This window comes from Anomaloglossus baeobatrachus, chromosome 6 (assembly GCF_048569485.1).
Source record: "Anomaloglossus baeobatrachus isolate aAnoBae1 chromosome 6, aAnoBae1.hap1, whole genome shotgun sequence".
NCBI classification, from domain to species: Eukaryota; Metazoa; Chordata; class Amphibia; order Anura; family Aromobatidae; genus Anomaloglossus; species Anomaloglossus baeobatrachus.
The window spans coordinates 430,420,249-430,439,523 of record NC_134358.1 but is presented as its reverse complement, the minus strand read 5'-3'; the positions used below and the strand labels follow the sequence as shown (position 1 = coordinate 430,439,523).

The following is a 19,275-nucleotide window of genomic DNA, read 5'->3' as shown; positions in this document are numbered from 1 at the left end:
ATGGTAGCGATATCGCTAGCAATTTCTAGAGATATCGAGCGTGTAAGTACCCGCCCCCGTCGCGCATGCGATTGTTTGTGATCACTGCCGTAGCGAACATTATCGCTATGCAGCGTCACACATACTTACCTGGTCGGCGTCGGCGCTGTGACTGCCGAACAATCCCTCCTTCAAGGGGGAGGGATGTTCGGCATCACAGCGACGTCACCGCAACGTCACTAAGCGGCCGGCCAATCAAAGCAGAGGGGCGGAGATGAGCAGGACGTAACATCCCGCCCACCTCCTTCCTTCCTCATTGGGGCCGGCGGCAGGTAAGGAGACATTCCTCGCTCATGCGGTGTCACACATAGCGATGTGTGCTGCCGCATGAGCGATGAACCACAACGCTAAACAACCCTTACTGATTTTTTACTTTGGGGCGACCTCTCCATGGTGAACGATTTTCACCATTTTTGAGGTCGCCTAAGGTCGCTGGTAAGTATTACACACTGCGATATCGTTAATGACGCCGGATGTGCGTTACTAACAACTTGACCCTGGCGACCAAACATTAACGATATCGTAGCGTGTAAAGCCCCCTTAAGGCTTCTACCTTGTATTTGTGAATTGTAGTGCAAACTGTGTTCACAGATAATGATTTCTAAAAGTATTCCTGAGCTAATGCAGTAACTTGTTTTTAGTGCAGTGCCATCAGTGATCCCCAACTCCTTAGCATTTCACAAGTGTTAGTTTATTCACCTGCACAGGTTATGATTCTATCACCTGTGCAATACTAAGGAAATCCTGAAAACGTGCACTGTTGGTGGCTTTTGAGGACTAGAGTTGGGAAACAGTGCCATAGATCAAAAGAATTCAATGCTAACTGTTGGCCTTGTCCTTAAGCATATAAATGTCTCAAGAATCTCAGAACATTTTAAACATGTTATGTACTGTAGATGGTAATATATTCAGTCATTGCAGTTTTACATTAAGAAACATTTTTCTGAAATTGTTTCACAATTTTTAGATGCAGTTGTTCACTGATTGGTGAACTTCTAACAATCTTTGCTTCTGTAAGACTCTGCCTCTCTAACATGCTCTTTTTATACACAACCTTGTCTCTGCTATTTTTAATTAACACTCACTTTTCCAGCTTTGTACCAACTTTTCTGGACTTGTCATTGTACTAAAACAGGTAATAAAAACAATTTTGATTTTAATATCTACCATTCAGTAGCTTTAAATAGCCATAAAACACTTAAAGGAAAGGGCAGAAGTGCTTATCTATTTTAATTTATCAGTGAGAGCTTCAGGACCAGGACCTAATTAATCAAAAGTATTGAATGGTGGCTATAACATATTATCTATATTCTGATATGTTATAGCCATAACTTATAGCTTATTTTTCTCTCTAAAACATCATTCATCATCATCATCATCATCATCACCATCATCGTCTTACTACCAGAAGGTAAACTTGGATAAACTTTAATTAGAACTTTAACAGATTGTAGGAATTTCAGATTAAGGGTAAATGCACATGGACCATGTATGGCAGGACAAAGAATTCCTTCTCATGGTAACTTTAAGTGGATGTTTTATGTCATGCGGGTGAGATCTCAGCTGTGAATCACTTCTGTTCTACCTCATCTATGAAAGGATTCATGAAAGTAAACACTCTGTCCATAAGTTCAATTTTACTTACTAAACAGATGGCAACAGAGGGCCTGTGACCTTCTCTTCATGGTATCATCTGCTCCTTCGTGTCCTCTAGTTTACTCGTCATACTGTCTAGAAGATATGAAAATTGATCATTAGTTTATTTTCAGATGCTGATCATTTTTATATAAAAGTCACTTTATTCTAGGAAAATACAAGATACACAGTCTTGGCATTTTAGTCAAAAGATGTCACACCTGTGAAAAAATTGGAAGAAATCATATACGGTACCCAAAATGCAGATACTGTAATGTGTAGTGCCACTCTTTAACCCCTTCACCCCCAGGCGATTTTCCATTTTTGTTTTTTCCTTCCCGTCTTCCGAGTGCCATAACGTTTTTATTTTTTGGCAATATTGCCATATGAGGGCTTATTTTTTGTGGGACGAGTTGTACTTTTGAATGAAATAATTAGTTTTACCATATACCGTAGTTTATTAAGTGCGGTGAAATTGCAAAAAAAGTGCAATTGCACAATTGTTTTGGGTTATTTCACTGTTTGGTAGGGGGTCTGTCTGCTCTCACATAGTCCCGTTACACGTAGTGACGTTCCAGCGATCAAGAGAAAGATACAACCTGGTAAGGATTGCTGGTATGTCACTACATGGTCACTAGTGAGCTGGCAAACAGGCAGATCTAATTAACGACGCAGCAATGATACGGCGATCTGTATAACGACCTTGGCGGTCGTTGGGACCTGTCACACAGCAGCTATTCTGACGACTCAGACCTCAATAGAGGTTTAGGGTTTCCACCCAGGTGTGCCAACGAGGTCGCTCGTCGTTGTTATGGCGTCAAACCAAGCGATACATGCTGCCCAGCGGGATACCAACGATCAAAAAATGAACCAGGACGTTCAGGTATGATCTTCGATATCGCAGCGGGGGGCCATTCGCTGCTATGTGTCACACATAGCGAGATCACTAGCGAGGTCGCTGTTGCGTCACAAAACCTGTGATGTTTCAGCGATCTAGCTAACGACATCACTTTGTGTAACAGGGCCTATAGTTTCCCAGGAATGGTGTTTTTTGTTTCAACAACACAAAATGAGCAGATAGCCTAAAAATCAAAATGTTCTTCCCAGCAAGAAATATTTTAGGAGAAGGGGAGCTATTTTCTGGAAGGTGGAAAATCATTCACCAAATTGATAGTCATGGAGAAGATATAGAGACAATTAGGAAGTTGCAGACTTCTTATGAAGGGGGAAAACGCTAGGCCCCAAATATCTTAAATCTCTCCATGGCTGACAAGAGAAAACACAAGCTGACCCAAATAGAACAAAATTATTTTCTACTATATAATCAGCAATTGTGACCATTTGTACAAAATTAGGAATAGGTGACCTGAAACAGAAAAAGATAGGCCCCAAATTAGACTGAGTGTATGGCAAGAAATATGTGTCAATGATTCGTATGTTTTCTTGCTGTTAATACTACAAAAATATAACTAGATGCTTATCTTTGAAATATATGCCAAAACTATAGCTCTACTTCTTAAATTTTGACCATAGAAATCTAAGGGGCTAATATAGTATAGATTTGCATAATTGTCTTCTCCTTTCTCTCTGACATAGATAATAACACTTCTGTAAAACAGACCTCAAGCAATCTTCCACACATGGATGAAAGATTGCTCACATTTTGTTGTATGCATGAGTGAATATTGTAATTATTAGATGTTTTATTCTAGTCTTACTAGTAATTGCTATTTGTACCTTCACCTCACTACATATATTGCACAATCCAGCACAAATAAATAAAATTATACTGTCTGGAACCTTAAATACATTGAATTACAGTGTTTGCTATTTAGTTCAAAAGATAAATGACTACAGATTATTGGAACAAATATACAGTGCCTTGAGAAAGTGTTCACCCCCTGTCTTTTTACATACTGAATTTTGTTATATTACAACCAGTGTTTTGTAAACCAATTTGTGTGTGTGATGTATCGGCACTAAATAGTCTAAGTTGGGAAAGTGAAGTGAGAAAAATATAGGCAAAAATTATATTTATGGGATATGTCAATTGACATGTGTATATGTATTCACCTCTTTTGCTATGAAGCCCCTAAAAATTTCTGGTGCAAGCAATTACCTCCATAAGTCACATGCTTAGTGAAATGAAGTCCACCTGTGTGCAATTTAAGTGTCCCGGTATCTGTCAGTATATACACATCTATTCTGAAAGGCCACAGAGGCTGCAACACCATTAAGCAAGAAGCAGCACTAATCAGTCAACACCATGAAGACCAAGGAGATCTCCAAACACGTCAGAGACAAAGTTATTGAGAAATATAAGTCAGGATTGAGTTATAATAAAATTATCCCAATCTTGATGATCTCCCAGAGCTCCATCAAATCCATCATCATCATCATCAAATGGAAAGAACATTGTACCACAACAAATACAAGAGAGGGCTGCCCACCAAAACTCTCAGCCCAGGCAAGGAGGCCACTAATCAGAGAGGCAGCACAGAGACCAAAAGTAACCCTGAAGAAACTGCAGAGTTCCAAGCAGAGACTGGAGTCCCTACAACCACAATAAGCCATACACTCTTGGCCTTTATCAAAAAGTGGATTGAATAAAGCATTTACTCAAAGCCAAAAATTTTAAGGCTTGTCTTGATTTTGCCAAAAGACATGTGGGAGACTCCCCAAATGTATTGAGGAAGATGCTGTGGTCAGATAAGACCAAAATTTAACTTTTTGGCCACCAAAGTAAATGCTATGTTTGGTGTCAAACTAACACAGCTCATCACCCCAAGAACACCATCCCCACAGTGAAACATGGTGCCCGCAGTTATATGATGCGGGGATATTTTTGGCAGCAGGGATAGGGAAAATGATCTAAGTCTAGGGGAACATGGATGGTGCAAAATACAGGGATATTCTAGAGAAAAACCTGTCTCAGTCTGTCAGTGATTTGAGACTCAGATGGAGGTTCACCTTCCAAGAAGACAATGACCTAAAGCGTACTGCTAAAGCAACACTCGAGTGGTTTAATTCGTGTAAATGTATTGGAGTGGCCTAGTCAAAGCCCAGACCTTAATCCAATTGAGCATCTGTAGTCACACCTGAAGATTGTTGTTCACCAGAGGAAACCATCTACCTTGAAGGATCTGGAGCAGTTTTGTCTTGAGGAATGGGAAAAAATCCCAGTGGCAAGATGTGGAAAGCTCAGAGACTTATCCAAAGCAACTTATGGCTAGGTTAGCACACTGCGTCTTTTTGACGCTGCGTTTTTGTGCATTTTTGGCCGCTAAAAACGCACAAAAACGCACCTGCATTGAAAAAAAACGCATCAAAAAACGCATGCGTTTTTGCCACGATTTGGTGCGTTTTTGGCTGCGTTTTGCTGCGTTTTTGATCTCTGCGTTTTGCTGCGTTTTTCCAATGCATTGCATGGGGGGAAAACGCAGAAAAACGCAGCTAAGAACTGACATGTCCATTTTTTTTTTTTAACTCAAAAACGCAGGTAAAAAAACAGATGTGTGCGGACAGCAAAAATGAAAACTCATAGACTTTGCTGGGGAAGCAAAGTCCTGCAGTTTTGAGGCCAAAAACGCACCCAAAAAACGCGCAAAAACGCCGCGAAAAACGCACTGCGCACACATAGCCTATAGCTGTAATTGCAGCAAAGAGGCTCCACAAATTATTGACTTTAGGGGGGTAAATAGTTATGCATACTGAAGTTTTCAGTTATATTGTACTATTTGTTGTTTGCGTTGTAATAAAAAAGAAAATCAAATGTTCACAGGTGTAGGCATGTTCCTGTTACGGGAGGAGCGGCAGATTAGGAGCAGGGGGTATATATCCCATTCTCCAGTTGGGGCCCACCATGCTCCAGATGGTAATGGAGCTGCTGGAACCCTGTGGGTTAGGCGGAGACTATAGAGCTGATGACTCAGAGATAACCCAGGAGACCTGGGAACCAGTCACATGTGTAGAGACACGTCAAACCGGACGACAACCCAGTTAGCGTTTTGGTGGAGCAGGCACTACTCCGACCACGTGTGTAGGGAACACGTCAGGCCGGATGGTAACCAGTTAGCATTGACCGAGAAGACCGCTGTGACAGCGCCCTGTCGGCCACGTGTGTAAGACACGTTAGGCCGAGTGGTCCTCCGATTAGCGTTTCTGGTCACCACTCGACTGCCATGTGTGTGAAGGACACGTCAGACCAGGTAGTCATACCAGTAGCATTTGACTGGGAAGCCGAGGAGGGAAATAGGGTTCACACACCAATCCAGGAACACCCTGTTAACGCCACAGGGGTCCTCGGGTATGCTGTCCGTGAGCATAGGGGGGTGAGTTAACTCCACTGGGCTGCACAAGCAGGACTGGACGGTAGGAGGTGGAAGCCCGGCGCCTGACCCTAACGTGCTGAGCCACGGGTGTCTTGGCGTGACAAGCACCGGACACCTAACCCTACCAACCACTTCCAAACAAAGGCTTATGCCGCAATGAGGCTCTAACATGGAGGTGTGCTCTGTCTGAGCAAATGTGAAGACTGCGCACCTCCATGTTGTCTCCAGCCCCTTTTATAACTTGGGTCTGCCCCAAACCCAGGGTGGACCACAATGGCACCTCCAGGGTCCAATAGCAGAGTCCATGTCATCAGCGACGTCATCAGTAGCCTATCCGGAACCGCCACGTCATTGATGACCTCATGGCAGCTACGCCCCAAACACTTCACCAGTCATCGTCTGACGACCAATGGTGAGGTGTCAAGTCATAGGGGTGGGCCACTGCGAGCCAGTCCGGAGTGGCCACATCATCAGGACACCTGATGTGTGTTGGCCTATCAGAGCCTGCCACCTCTCGGACATGCCCAGTGAGGTCCTTACTGGAACTAGCCTCTGATGCACTAAGTGCCAGAGCATGCTCAGTAGCCTGAACAACAGCCTCAGAAATGAGACTATCTGCCTGAGCATGCTCAGTAGGCACAACACAGGACTTAGACACTGCACGATGTCCAAGTACTTGTGCAAAGAGGCTTTTTGCACTAAGTGTAGGAGCATGCTCAGTAGCCTGAACCGAGGACTAGGCCTCAGAAATGGCACTATCAGGCTTAGCATACTCACTAGGTGAAATACTGGACTTAGGCTCTGGCTGGGGTAAATTGGCGCATGCATGCGCACTAGCCGCCTCTCCACACTTAGACGTGGAGGAGCAAGCAGCCAGCTGGACAACCTGAGGCATGGCCAAAAACAGCAGCCAGCGCCTGGGCGCAACAGGGACCGCAGCAGGCTGCTTGCGGCTACGTCGGCACCGATTCGTAACAGTTCCTTACATGACCCGATGCAAACTTTAAAAAAAAACTGTGAAATTCCAGGTTGTGAGATTGCAAAACAGCAAAAACACCAAATATGCCAATACTTTCGCAACTAATGTAAGAATAGTACAAAACATCAGAGATTTACTTTTCATTCATTTTAGAACCCTGTGATAGTCCACATTGAGGGGGCGGCATGGTGGCTCAGTGGTTAGCACTGCAGTCTTGCAACGCTGGGGTCCTGGGTTCGAATCCCACCAAGGACAACATCTGCAAGGAGTTTGTATGTTCTCCCCGTGTTTGCGTGGGTTTCCTCCGGGTACTCCGGTTTCCTCCCACACTCCAAAGACATACAGATAGGGAACTTAGATTGTGAGCCCCAATGGGGACAGTGTTCCTGATGTATGTAAAGCACTGTGGAATATGTTAGCGCTATATAAAAGATAAAATAAAGATTTATTGATTTTACTAAGTAATATAGTCATATTGTAAAGATGCTAAAACACTTCACCAAAAGTGCCCATACATGTTTCCTTATGTAGCGCCATCATTACCATCACTGTCCCCACTGGGAGTCACAATTTAAATTCCCTATCAGCATGACTTTGAAAGAACTCAAAGTACCCAGAGAAAGCCCACACAAACACGAGAAGAACATACAAAGTATTTGAAGATGTTGTCCTTGGTGAGATGTAAATCCAGGACCCCAGAGCAACAGTGCCAACCACTGAGCCACTCCCACTGACATAATTTGGTCACCACAAGTGTCTGTCGTTGACTGGATCAGGAAAATTATTGTGGTTTCTAGTTCAAACAGAAACACTTCACATGAGGGGTAGGGGCGGCTAGAACACAAGGGTGGGCCGAGGTATTGATTATTAAATAAGGTGGGATGAACTGATTATTTGTAATAAATGTGCATATGCATTCTGCTGCTGGAGGTAGGGAAAGATTACTGTCAACGATACAAGTGTTCAGTCAACAGCTCTAAGACATGGACAGCCGGCTTAAATCTCTAAGATAAATTGTAATGTAGGGAAAGACAAGTTACCGATAGGCATCAATCATATCAATTTTTATTTATTGTCCAGTCTAATATAGATATTATTGTGGTAAACTGATCGCTGTGGGCAGCATTCAACGTTAATTTATCAAATGTGTCATTGTCAGTGTCATATAAGAACTAATTCATATTTCATACCCCCAGAATATTTTATGCTTGCATTCGTTTTGCAGTTTCAGGGTCCTAAATAGAGTGTAACAGGGGTTAATATATGACCTGGACACTTATACCAGAGAGGGAAGCTGGGGTGCTAAATGGGATGGTCTACAAAGTAATTGCTGGCTGCAGCTGTCCAACACTTAAAGAGCACCAGTCAGCAGCAGCTAACTAATCTATACAACTACTGAAGGCCAGCCCTTTATGGCTCGGACAGTTGCAGTAATAATTAGTGATGAGAGATCTGTTCGGTGCTTGGGTGCTCTAAACGGGTGCTCGGTTCTCACATACCGAGCATAATGGAAGTCAATGGGGAATTTGAGCATTTTTCCGGAAAATCTTCTGGAAAAATGCTCAAGTTCTCCATTGAATTCCACTGTACTCGCTAAGTACTGATCACCAGATCACCGCACAGTTCGCTGATCACTAGTAATAACCAGCCGGGTTACAGCACTGGCTGCACTCAGCAATTCTCACCCAACACATAACCGTGTGCGTCAGACAAGGGTGGCTGAGTTGGAATATTTTATCAATGACCTCATTTATCTGGGTTCAGGACATATCATTTACTTATAATAAATGCGATCTTTTTATAGTAGGACAGGCTTTTTACTAAAGTAATCATCTTGAGATCTGCTAAAAGGTTCAGGTTATAATGATTTATGTGGCTTATTTAATGTTATTGAGTTGGTTTTACATGGTTCTCTCCTTAATAGACAATCAATCCCTGAGACTACCTACCACAGTGTCGGGCAACAGACGCTAAATAGATTATTGAGCGTGGTCATGCTTAGAGAATCACTGTACTCACAAGGGCAGCCATAGATCAAAAAACTAAATGACTAAATGGTTACTTGACTGATTCCTCAATAGCTTTTTATTACAAAGTGGCATGTCATTGTGGTGATGTGATTGGAAATTCTAATTAATTTGCTATCCATCAGTCTCCATATTTCTTAATAGCATGGAATATAAATTGACATACAGCACAAAAGTGAATACTAAGAACACAAATATCTATAGTTAATTGGAAAAATTAAGACCCTATTTGTTTTAGTTGACCTGACTAAATACAGATTTCCCAACTACCATACAATACTTCAAGTATATTAGAAAACCTGATTTCTTTATATGTGTAAGCAAAACCATGATCAGTGACATAAGCCGTCTGCACATGGCCTTATTACAGATTTATGTTGCAAGCATATGTAACATGGTGCCAAGAGACTAGCATGAGCCTGTACTGCACCTCCATGTGCCTCTGATATTAAATGTAATCTATCAGCAGGTTTTTGCTATGTAAGCTAAAGCCAGCATGCTGCAAGGGCTAACACAGAAAATTCAGGGATGCCTGTCTTGTCACAGTCCGATTTGTTTAATTGCTAAGTTTATTTAAGCAGCTGGACCTTTGTCATTGCTCTAACTACAAAGTCATGTGCAAGCCAGTCCAACACGCCCCCTCTCCTGATAGACACCTCACTGACAATGTACAATCTCCATTGTGAGCCAGGTGTGGGCGGAGAAAGCTCTCTGGACTCTGCTACATGACTAAATCTGAAATTTCTGGTTGTGTCAAAACAGCTGCACCCAGTAATCTAAGTGATACATCATTGGATTCAGGTTATCTTTACCTACATCATGCTGCTCTCAGATAAGGTAGCAAAAAGATGCTGACAGAGTCCCATTTAATGGAAGCAAACTGAAGATTTATTGAAATGGTGAAATTAAATTGTACTATGCTCTATTACACAAGTATTCTCCCCTTGAGACATTCTTAATACAGAATTGTAGGGAATCCATTCAATCATACTTCCCAACTGATCCCCTGACCCAGGATTTTGTTGGTATATCTCATTTTCAACTGTATTTGTGTCTTTAAGATGTACATGCAGTTGAATATAAGCAGAGAGACATTTGTGCATCTGAGGTTTGATACCGGAGGCGTGAAGTCATCATTAAATCATGCTTGCTTCACCCAGGCAGAGACAGCAAAGACTAGACATCTGCTCTGCCAGTGGGGTGGAGTGGAAGGTCACGATAATGTGGGGGGAAAGGGACACTATGGGGCATCACACTACGTGTGGTGGATATTGTGGGGCATGAAGTCTCGGCAATATAATGCATGTGGGGTACACTAGGGGCAATGTTGTGGTATCCTACTTTGTGTGGGTAGAACTTAGAAGAATTGTACGGTGTGGGGGCACTAGAAATATCATAAAATGTGTGGGGACACTGTGAGGCATCGTAATGTGTGGAGGACAATGGGAGCATAATATTATGGGGGAGCACGTTGGGGGCATCACTCTTCCACTTTAAATTGTATTTGTGCCTTTAGGATGCAAATACAATTGAATTTAATGGGGGCACTGTGGAGGTATCATTATGGGAGGGACTGTGCATAATGCTGTAGATACATCATACTGTGTGGGGGACACTGTTGGGGCATCATAATGTCTATGGAAGGCATTGGGGGTATCATGTACTGGGTAATGTGGGGAACTTATAATATGTGGGGGATGCACAGTAGAGGCTATGTGGGATGGGCACTGTGGTGGCATCATATTGTGATGGGGCAAGGTACATACTGTGCAGAAGGGTAGGATAGAGGTGTCATAATGCATGGGGACTCAAAGTTAAAGGGCTAATCTCAGGTTGCCTCTTCAGCAGCAAACAGCTTTCCAGTTTCTTTCACTATTTGGTTTATGCCAGGATGGGCACTACTCCTTAAGTCCCAGTTCTATCGAGTGAAGGAGCTTTAGTATTAGTAGAACTATAAAACTCAGCACAAGTTCTGCTGTAAAATATTAATCTACCAGTATTTTGTTCTGGAGTCTACACTGTTATCACTTTATTTAAACATTGAAATAACAGGAATTATGAACAAGAACAAGGAGATAGCTCTGTGAGAGCCATGATTAGGAAAACTGCTTGATGCTGTGGGTTGGCAACTTTACAAGATTTATAACAACAGCTGTCAGGAGCTGAGAGGAAGGGAGGTGCACATGTGTCGCCCTGGGCAAGCCAGGGGACACAGATAACAACACCACTACACCCCACACTCCAGGTAGGCACACCTGCTAACCAGAAATCCTTGTTGCCTCCCTCCAGGAGTCTGTGATGCACACCAGGGGGTGGGCCAGGCGGTTGGCTCCGCCCACCAAGGAGCTCACAACTCTGGAGGCAGGAAGTAACCAGGCAGAAAGCTCAGGGACATGAAGGAGTGAGGAGCAGATTAGCCCAGGCAGGGCTTGAGTGAAGAAGCAGAGTAGCCCAGGCAGGGGCTAGAGTAAACAACAAGAAGTGAAAGTGAAGGAGAGGAAAGTGGAACAGGAGGAAAGCAAGAAGTGGTGACAGAGCAGAGAGAAGGAGAAGCCTGAGAGCCCAGCTGTGTGTAGGGCTAGAACAGCAAGGTCAGCGACGGCGGTGACTGTCCGGAGGGGGACCGTTTGGAAGTTCCTGGAAGGACCCCGTTGGCTGTGTGCCCGGTGGTCTGGAGCAGTGTTCCGAAGGACAGTCAGCACCAGGGCAGGGGCCTCTCGGACCCCGGCAAGGCTAGGAGTCGCCCAATTTGCCGAATCCGTCAGTGAAGGGGACGCAGATCCCCCAGCAACAAAGTCCCGATTGACGGCAACAGCCCGACCATTACCGGGGAGACACCGCCACCGCCAAGGCACCAGTTTCCCCAGGGCCAGCGCCTGCGGGCAAAGTGTAGAGCTCCTCCGGCCCAGATTGCAGTCGGGGAGCGGGTAACCGGAGGGAATCCACCGCTACCATCAGTCAAACAGGTGCAAGGAAGAGAGACGTCACCGTCACCTACCGGGAGTGCAGGTGCAACCGTCTGTGGGACCGTCCTACCAGCCGTTGGTTTACCGTACAAACTGTGTCCGTGTCTCAGGCTGAGTGAGTACCACAGTGCCGCAAGGCATAGCGCTGCCCCCGCGTCCCTGCGCCCTCCAGGCCCTACACTTCACATCTCAGCACCGGGCCCCGGGATCACCAACCCCTACCCACGGAGGGGCAACACAACACCTGGCTGCTCCCATCACCATCCCCGGGACCCCCACACTGAGCAGCGGTGGTGCCATCACCACAACCGTGGGTGGCGTCACGAACTATAATCCCAACAAACATCCCCCCTTTCATTCACGGGCGAGGAGTGTCGCTCGAGACACCCCGGGATCCGGCCCGCAGCTCGAGCCACCAGGAGCAACTGCCGGACCCGAGCAGAAGGGGTGAGCGCGGTGTGCTGACACCCTCCTCCCCGCCCGCGACAACTTGGCGTCACGAACAGGATCTTACCGCTCTGCCGTCTGGTAGAGGTGCGCCTTGTTACCGCCGGAGGTATCCGGCAGAAAAATTTCAGAAGTCGCCATCTTTGGCGCGAAAAGTTCCCGCTCGAGCGTCTTCTCGAGCAGTAGAGGCGCGAAGGCCAAAACCCCGCCCCGAGAGAGGAGGGGCCGGAAAGAGCTAAGGGGGACGCGATGGCGGCTGGCCGCATGTAGCCGCGGCTGTACAGGCAGAGACGCCAGGACTCTGCAGACTGACTGGGTTCCTGGAAAACACAACTGCCGAGATGTCCGCCCCACCTAGTTCTGCAGAGACTACCGAGCCGGTGTCTGGAACCGCAGCATGGTTGAGAGCCCGGGCAGCGGGGATCTGCCGTCGCTACCAAAGTCAGATCGACGGGCTGATGGAGCAGTGGGCCACGGAGGTAGAGGCCCTGGTTGCTGTGGCGCGAGTGTATGGAGTGGAGGCCGTGATGGAGGAGCTGGAAAATGACCCACGCCCCTGTGTCCCCGAGGGACCAGTCGCTGCGGCTGAGGGACCCGGTCTACCCCTGGCTCCTGTGTTACCTCCGTCCTGCTCGCTCGCGCGCTGCACCGCACCTGGCCCGTCGGGTGTGCCTCCCTATGTGACGGCAGCGGGGGCAGAAGATAGCGACTCCGGGCCTGACACCGAGTCTGTGTCGGAGGAGGAAGAGGGGGTCGCTGCCCTGCCTGGCCTGGAGGCCACCTACGTTCCCCGAGCCGGAGGCAACGGGTATCGGGCGATCCTTCCACGCCGTGCGTGCTATGCGCTGGAGGGGCTGGTGCCCATGTCCTTTCACCCCGAGCCGGGTGAGGAGGACGAAGATACCGAGTAGGGCAATGGAGGCCCGCAGCACCGTCCCCGTTGGGACCACCTGTCTGTTTGAAAAAGTTGAAAAGTTTTGCCAAAGATAATGAAAATGATTACCCGAGAAGTCACCTGATTTATTTTGTTGATTTGCAACCGGCTGGAGCCGGCACCGTTGTCCCCGTGGGGACCGTTAAAAGTTTAAAAATGCATGGGAACTAGCCATGGACAAGCCCGTGAACTCTGCAGGGCAACCACAAACGTTAGTGGCTTGTAAATATGTTGGGTACCGTTACCGTTTCCGCAATGCCGCCTCCGGAGAGGCAGGTTGGAGGGAGGGCCCTGAGCAGAGCAGGCCAGGGCCCAGCCACCAAAGGGACCGGTGGCTACCCTCTGGAGGGAAGGACAGATCCCGCTCGGGTGACTTGTGCTGGACTGTGGGTCAAGGGGTGCTGCCTGGGTTTTAGGGGCAGCATCAGGGCCAGGTTGCTTGGGTGGGAGAGAGCGGAAACCGTGACCGTACACCGTTGAAACGTTAAAAGTAAAATGTGCCTCCCGTCTTGGGAAGAGTTGATTAAAAATGTGAATATGTTATGTTTAACCCTGTTATCCCCTTTTTACAGAAAAATAAAACCGGTGTAGGACGGCAGCCCGCGGACGGTCTGCATTTTGCTAAGGGGGAATGTGTCGCCCTGGGCAAGCCAGGGGACACAGATAACAACACCACTACACCCCACACTCCAGGTAGGCACACCTGCTAACCAGAAATCCTTGTTGCCTCCCTCCAGGAGTCTGTGATGCACACCAGGGGGTGGGCCAGGCGGTTGGCTCCGCCCACCAAGGAGCTCACAACTCTGGAGGCAGGAAGTAACCAGGCAGAAAGCTCAGGGACATGAAGGAGTGAGGAGCAGATTAGCCCAGGCAGGGCTTGAGTGAAGAAGCAGAGTAGCCCAGGCAGGGGCTAGAGTAAACAACAAGAAGTGAAAGTGAAGGAGAGGAAAGTGGAACAGGAGGAAAGCAAGAAGTGGTGACAGAGCAGAGAGAAGGAGAAGCCTGAGAGCCCAGCTGTGTGTAGGGCTAGAACAGCAAGGTCAGCGACGGCGGTGACTGTCCGGAGGGGGACCGTTTGGAAGTTCCTGGAAGGACCCCGTTGGCTGTGTGCCCGGTGGTCTGGAGCAGTGTTCCGAAGGACAGTCAGCACCAGGGCAGGGGCCTCTCGGACCCCGGCAAGGCTAGGAGTCGCCCAATTTGCCGAATCCGTCAGTGAAGGGGACGCAGATCCCCCAGCAACAAAGTCCCGATTGACGGCAACAGCCCGACCATTACCGGGGAGACACCGCCACCGCCAAGGCACCAGTTTCCCCAGGGCCAGCGCCTGCGGGCAAAGTGTAGAGCTCCTCCGGCCCAGATTGCAGTCGGGGAGCGGGTAACCGGAGGGAATCCACCGCTACCATCAGTCAAACAGGTGCAAGGAAGAGAGACGTCACCGTCACCTACCGGGAGTGCAGGTGCAACCGTCTGTGGGACCGTCCTACCAGCCGTTGGTTTACCGTACAAACTGTGTCCGTGTCTCAGGCTGAGTGAGTACCACAGTGCCGCAAGGCATAGCGCTGCCCCCGCGTCCCTGCGCCCTCCAGGCCCTACACTTCACATCTCAGCACCGGGCCCCGGGATCACCAACCCCTACCCACGGAGGGGCAACACAACACCTGGCTGCTCCCATCACCATCCCCGGGACCCCCACACTGAGCAGCGGTGGTGCCATCACCACAACCGTGGGTGGCGTCACGAACTATAATCCCAACAAACATCCCCCCTTTCACTCACGGGCGAGGAGTGTCGCTCGAGACACCCCGGGATCCGGCCCGCAGCTCGAGCCACCAGGAGCAACTGCCGGACCCGAGCAGAAGGGGTGAGCGCGGTGTGCTGACACCCTCCTCCCCGCCCGCGACACACATGTCGCGGGCGGAGGAGGGGACTTCGCGCTCTCCCACTGCTCGGGTCCGGCTGCCGCGGCTGCCGCGGCCTGCTGCTGCTCGGTGGCTCGAGCGATGGGCCGGATGCCGGGGACTCTAGCGGCGCTCCTCGCCCGTGAGTGAAAAGGGGGTTTGGGTGTGGGGATTGTTTATTGTCCGTGACGCCACCCACGGTTGTGGTGATTATGTGGACACCCCCGCTGCTCTGGCTGGGGATCCCGGGAGTGATGGTATGGAGCAGCCAGTTGTTGTGTTGCCCCTCCATGGGTAGGGGTTGGTGATCCCAGGGCCCAGTGATGGGGTTGGAATGGTGGGCAGGCGGGTAGGGGGCCTGCGGAGGTGCAGGGGCGCAGGGGCAGCGCTGTGCCGCACGGCACGGTGGTACTCACTCAGCCCAATGAAGCACACAGAGTCTCTGTTGAAACAAACGGCTGGATGGACGGGTCCCACAGGAGGCTGCGGTGTTTTTCCCCTGACCCCAGGTTGTTAGTGTAAGTCCTTTCCTTCGCCTCCGTGCACACTCTTCCTGCTCTCCGGTTTCCAGCTGGCTCCCCGATTCAGTAGCAGGGGGCCACCGCCCAGCCCCGGCTACCTGCGGTTCCACCAACTGGCTCCCCGGCTCCCTGCAGACGGCCACTACCGTCTGCCTGTCTTTCTGCACAGGGGCCCTAGGCTCCAACCTAGGCCCCAGTCTGCGTCTGCCTCTCTGCAGACTTCCTCTCTCCTTCACTCCTGAACTTGTCTCGGCTTGTTTCCTGCCTCAGGCCAGCTCACTCCTGGGTGGGCGTCTCCATCTCCTGACTCCGCCCACCTGGTGTGTCAGTCTGAGCCCGAGGCAGAAAGCAGGTCACTTTGGGGATGTCTGCTGTGAACTGCTGGGGGAGGGGGTGTGTGTGTTGTTACCTGTGTCCCCTGGCTTGTCCAGGGCGACACACACATCTAACTGCTGAGTAGAAATCTATAGGCTGGATGCGGTGGCTGGGATATTAGGAGTTAACTCTTCTCCTTAAATGTAACTACTGAGCATACTGGCCAGACAATAGTGGTTATGCTCCATGGAAAACAGCTGTGCACCACAAAAGACAAAAACTCTCATTTCAGGAGAATGACAGCAGATAGAAAAAGCAAGTAGTCAAATGTAAACTTGCTTGTTTTCATATTGTCTAGCTAAAGCAATTTTAATAATATTAGAATATCTCTTTAAGGTCCATTTTTATTTGCTGTGCTTTTCAAAGTCCTTGAAAAATTAAATTGCTGTATATCTGCATTGCTTTGCATTGTGCAGCAATTCCAGTGAAATTATTTTTTCTGCTATTTAATGATTGCAACAAAAACTGAATATTTTTCATAACTTTGAAAAATTGCAACTAAAAAAATGTTTTCATGATTCTGCATTCAGGATAAGAAGCTTGGCTCTGAGTATAGACCAGGATAGATACTCAACGGCCGTCTATTAAATAGTATCAAATTTAAGAAAGCCATGGAACCCATAGGGTGTAGGGGCGACATGACAGCCCGGAGGGTAGGGAGTTGATGGGGTTAAACAGTGTTGGTTCGTTTAGGAATGAGGAAAAGAAGGTGATTGGTTAGGGGGTGGAGTGTGGTGGAAGGAAAGGAGGGAGCTTTATGGTGTATATAATAGGAGGTGGGAGTCCATTACCTCCTGTTGCATTTCCTGGATGACAGCTTGGACGGACTGGGGAACCTCCATCATGACATCCAGCATGATGGATCCGGACATCGCAGATCTGCAGCTTGGACGGGCGGGGAACCTCCATCATGATGTCCTGAGGAATCCTCGGATCTGGTCAGCATGGCGGTGCAGGGCGCCCAGGTAGTGCAGTCCTACACCCAGGCTGCCTGGGTGTCTCCTCGGCACCTTCCCCTCCCCCCCCCCCTCTTTGCTGTAGTGCTGGCAGTTTCAGGACTCGCCGGGGTCTTTTGGGGAAGGTGGGGGTGAGGAGGACAACGTGAGAGCCCCCACTCCTGTGGGGACCCTCCGCAGCTGGGTGGGCAGCGCTAGCTTGCAGCACCCGCTCTGGCTGTCAGGAGGAATCTCCTGCAGGGCCGCGACGGCCGAAAAGGGGGCGTGTCCAGCCCGGGGGCCTACTTCCGGTGTGAGGCCTCAGGCTGGATTTTTTGAGTGATGCGGCCGCTCCCGGTAGGGAGCGCGCCCAGCGGCGGTGGATGGACAACACCCCCCCCTCCCTCCGCGGGGGGGCGGAGGACGGCTGCCTACAGGGTCACCTCACCTGTGTGGCTTGGATTATTGGGACCGGAGGACTGGGCGCAGAAGGCGACGGCGAGGAGGAGACAGGAGGCGCCTGCAGGGTCACCTCACCTGTGTGGCTGGATTATCGGGACCGGAGGACTGGGCGCAGTAGGCGGCGGCGAGGAGGAGACAGGAGGCACCTGCAGGGTCACCTCACCTGTGTGGCTGGATCATCGGGACCGGAGGACTGGGCGCAGCAGGTGGCGACGAGGAGGAGACAGGAGGCCTGCTGTCTATCCTGGAGCAGGCATTGGGACAAGGGTGCAGCTCTCATCAGTAGCGGCTTCCCCCAGGAGGGGAGCGCCCAGCATTGTGGAGGCAACAATCGGCCCAAACAGGGCATGTGGACACGGTGCTCCTGGCGTCAGGGGGCGAACCCGGCGGGCATTCGGTGCCTGCAGCTTGAGGGACTGTCCCGGGATCAGCGACGGACGACTGGCGAAAAGGACGGTGACGGCTGATCTGAGGGCGTCCTCTGGAGGCAGCCTGGCGCGGTAATCAATTTAAGTTTCAGCCTTTTTGTAGTGGTGGGGGAACAGTCGCTGTAGTGGAGTAGTGTCTGGAGATATGGGTAGCAGCTGGGGGGGTTTGGAGCATGTGGTTAGTTCATAGGTCGGTTGGTTGTTCTGGAGGCCAGGGGCAGAGTTACGGACGGGGTGGTCTCATGGCAGCGGGGCCGTGAGGGTGCAGGTGGCGTCAGGTCCAGTGGTTACAGTTGCAGGTTGGGGATGGCGAGGTTCGGCGTTTACCGCAGTTTAGGTCTTGTGAGACTTGGTTAAGGGGGCTGATGATTGCGGCACATGTGAGCGGGTGAGACGGCGCAGTTATTGAAGGTTTGCTGGGGTGTTTCATTATTAATCTTCTGATGCATGGTGGTTCTTATTGGATGAATTATGGTGGGTAAGGTAAAGGGGCGAGGGGTCCCGCGGTACGGTGTGTTCGAGGAGTTTTCAGGGGTTTTTTGTGAGTGATGTGTAGGTGCGGGGCCCCGGTATGGCGCAAGGGTTGCTGTGGATAAGTGAATAAAGGAGAGCGGAAATGTAGGAGAAGGTGAAGTGTTGGTTGCTGTAATGGGTTTGTAGGTTTGCAACCGCATCAATGGTAACATGGGGTTAATTTGTGGCTAGTCAGAATGTTATCCCATTGTGGAGGTTGGTGCTGGGAGGAATGTTGAGTCCAGCGTGACTGAATTGGTGTTAATGTAGGTGCTGGGCAGCTTTGGGCTGCTGTGGGTGAACTCGGTTAATCAGCAATGGTGGGCTGCGGACGGAATAATGGAGTTCTTCGGACAGCCGTGATTACGGGTGGGGACTATGCGAGTTATGGTTTGGACTAGAGGATTGGGTACTTGTGGTGCATAGAGTGTAAGTCGGATAGCTTAGGGCCATCTGGTATTATTGGGTGTTTTGCATGGGTGGACTCCTGGCATCTGTGGGCTGGTGGAGTCTATTTAATATTCATATACAATTTAAAAAAAAAAAAAGGAATGCTTGGCCCGGTGGTAGGTATGGGCATCTGGGTAAGGGTTTGCTTAGGGAGTCGTGGTGCTCTGGTCTCACGGCACGAAGGTATTTGTTTTGAAGGTGCAGTTGTGCGTTACGGGAAAATGGTGGTACGCCCCACGGTGGTCGGCTTTGAGCGGATACTATGGTGTGGCCAAGGTTTTAATTTATCTTGGGGTTTAATATGAGAGCTAAAAGGGGGTTGCGTGTCACAAGGT

General features: G+C 49.1%; 1 protein-coding gene across 2 annotated transcripts in view; it reads right to left on the bottom strand.

Moving 5' to 3' along the window:
- The window catches only part of TMEM108 (transmembrane protein 108), a 238,814-nt gene that overhangs the window by 114,059 nt on the left and 105,480 nt on the right, over window positions 1–19,275 (bottom strand). The window contains exon 3 of one of the 2 annotated variants that reach the window (XM_075316629.1): window positions 1,685–1,770. In XM_075316629.1, the coding sequence (XP_075172744.1) occupies window positions 1,685–1,724 (40 nt within the window). In that variant the 5' untranslated portion in view covers window positions 1,725–1,770. The remainder of the gene's footprint in view (window positions 1–1,684; window positions 1,771–19,275) is intronic. The other variant, XM_075316630.1, reaches the window with a different exon arrangement.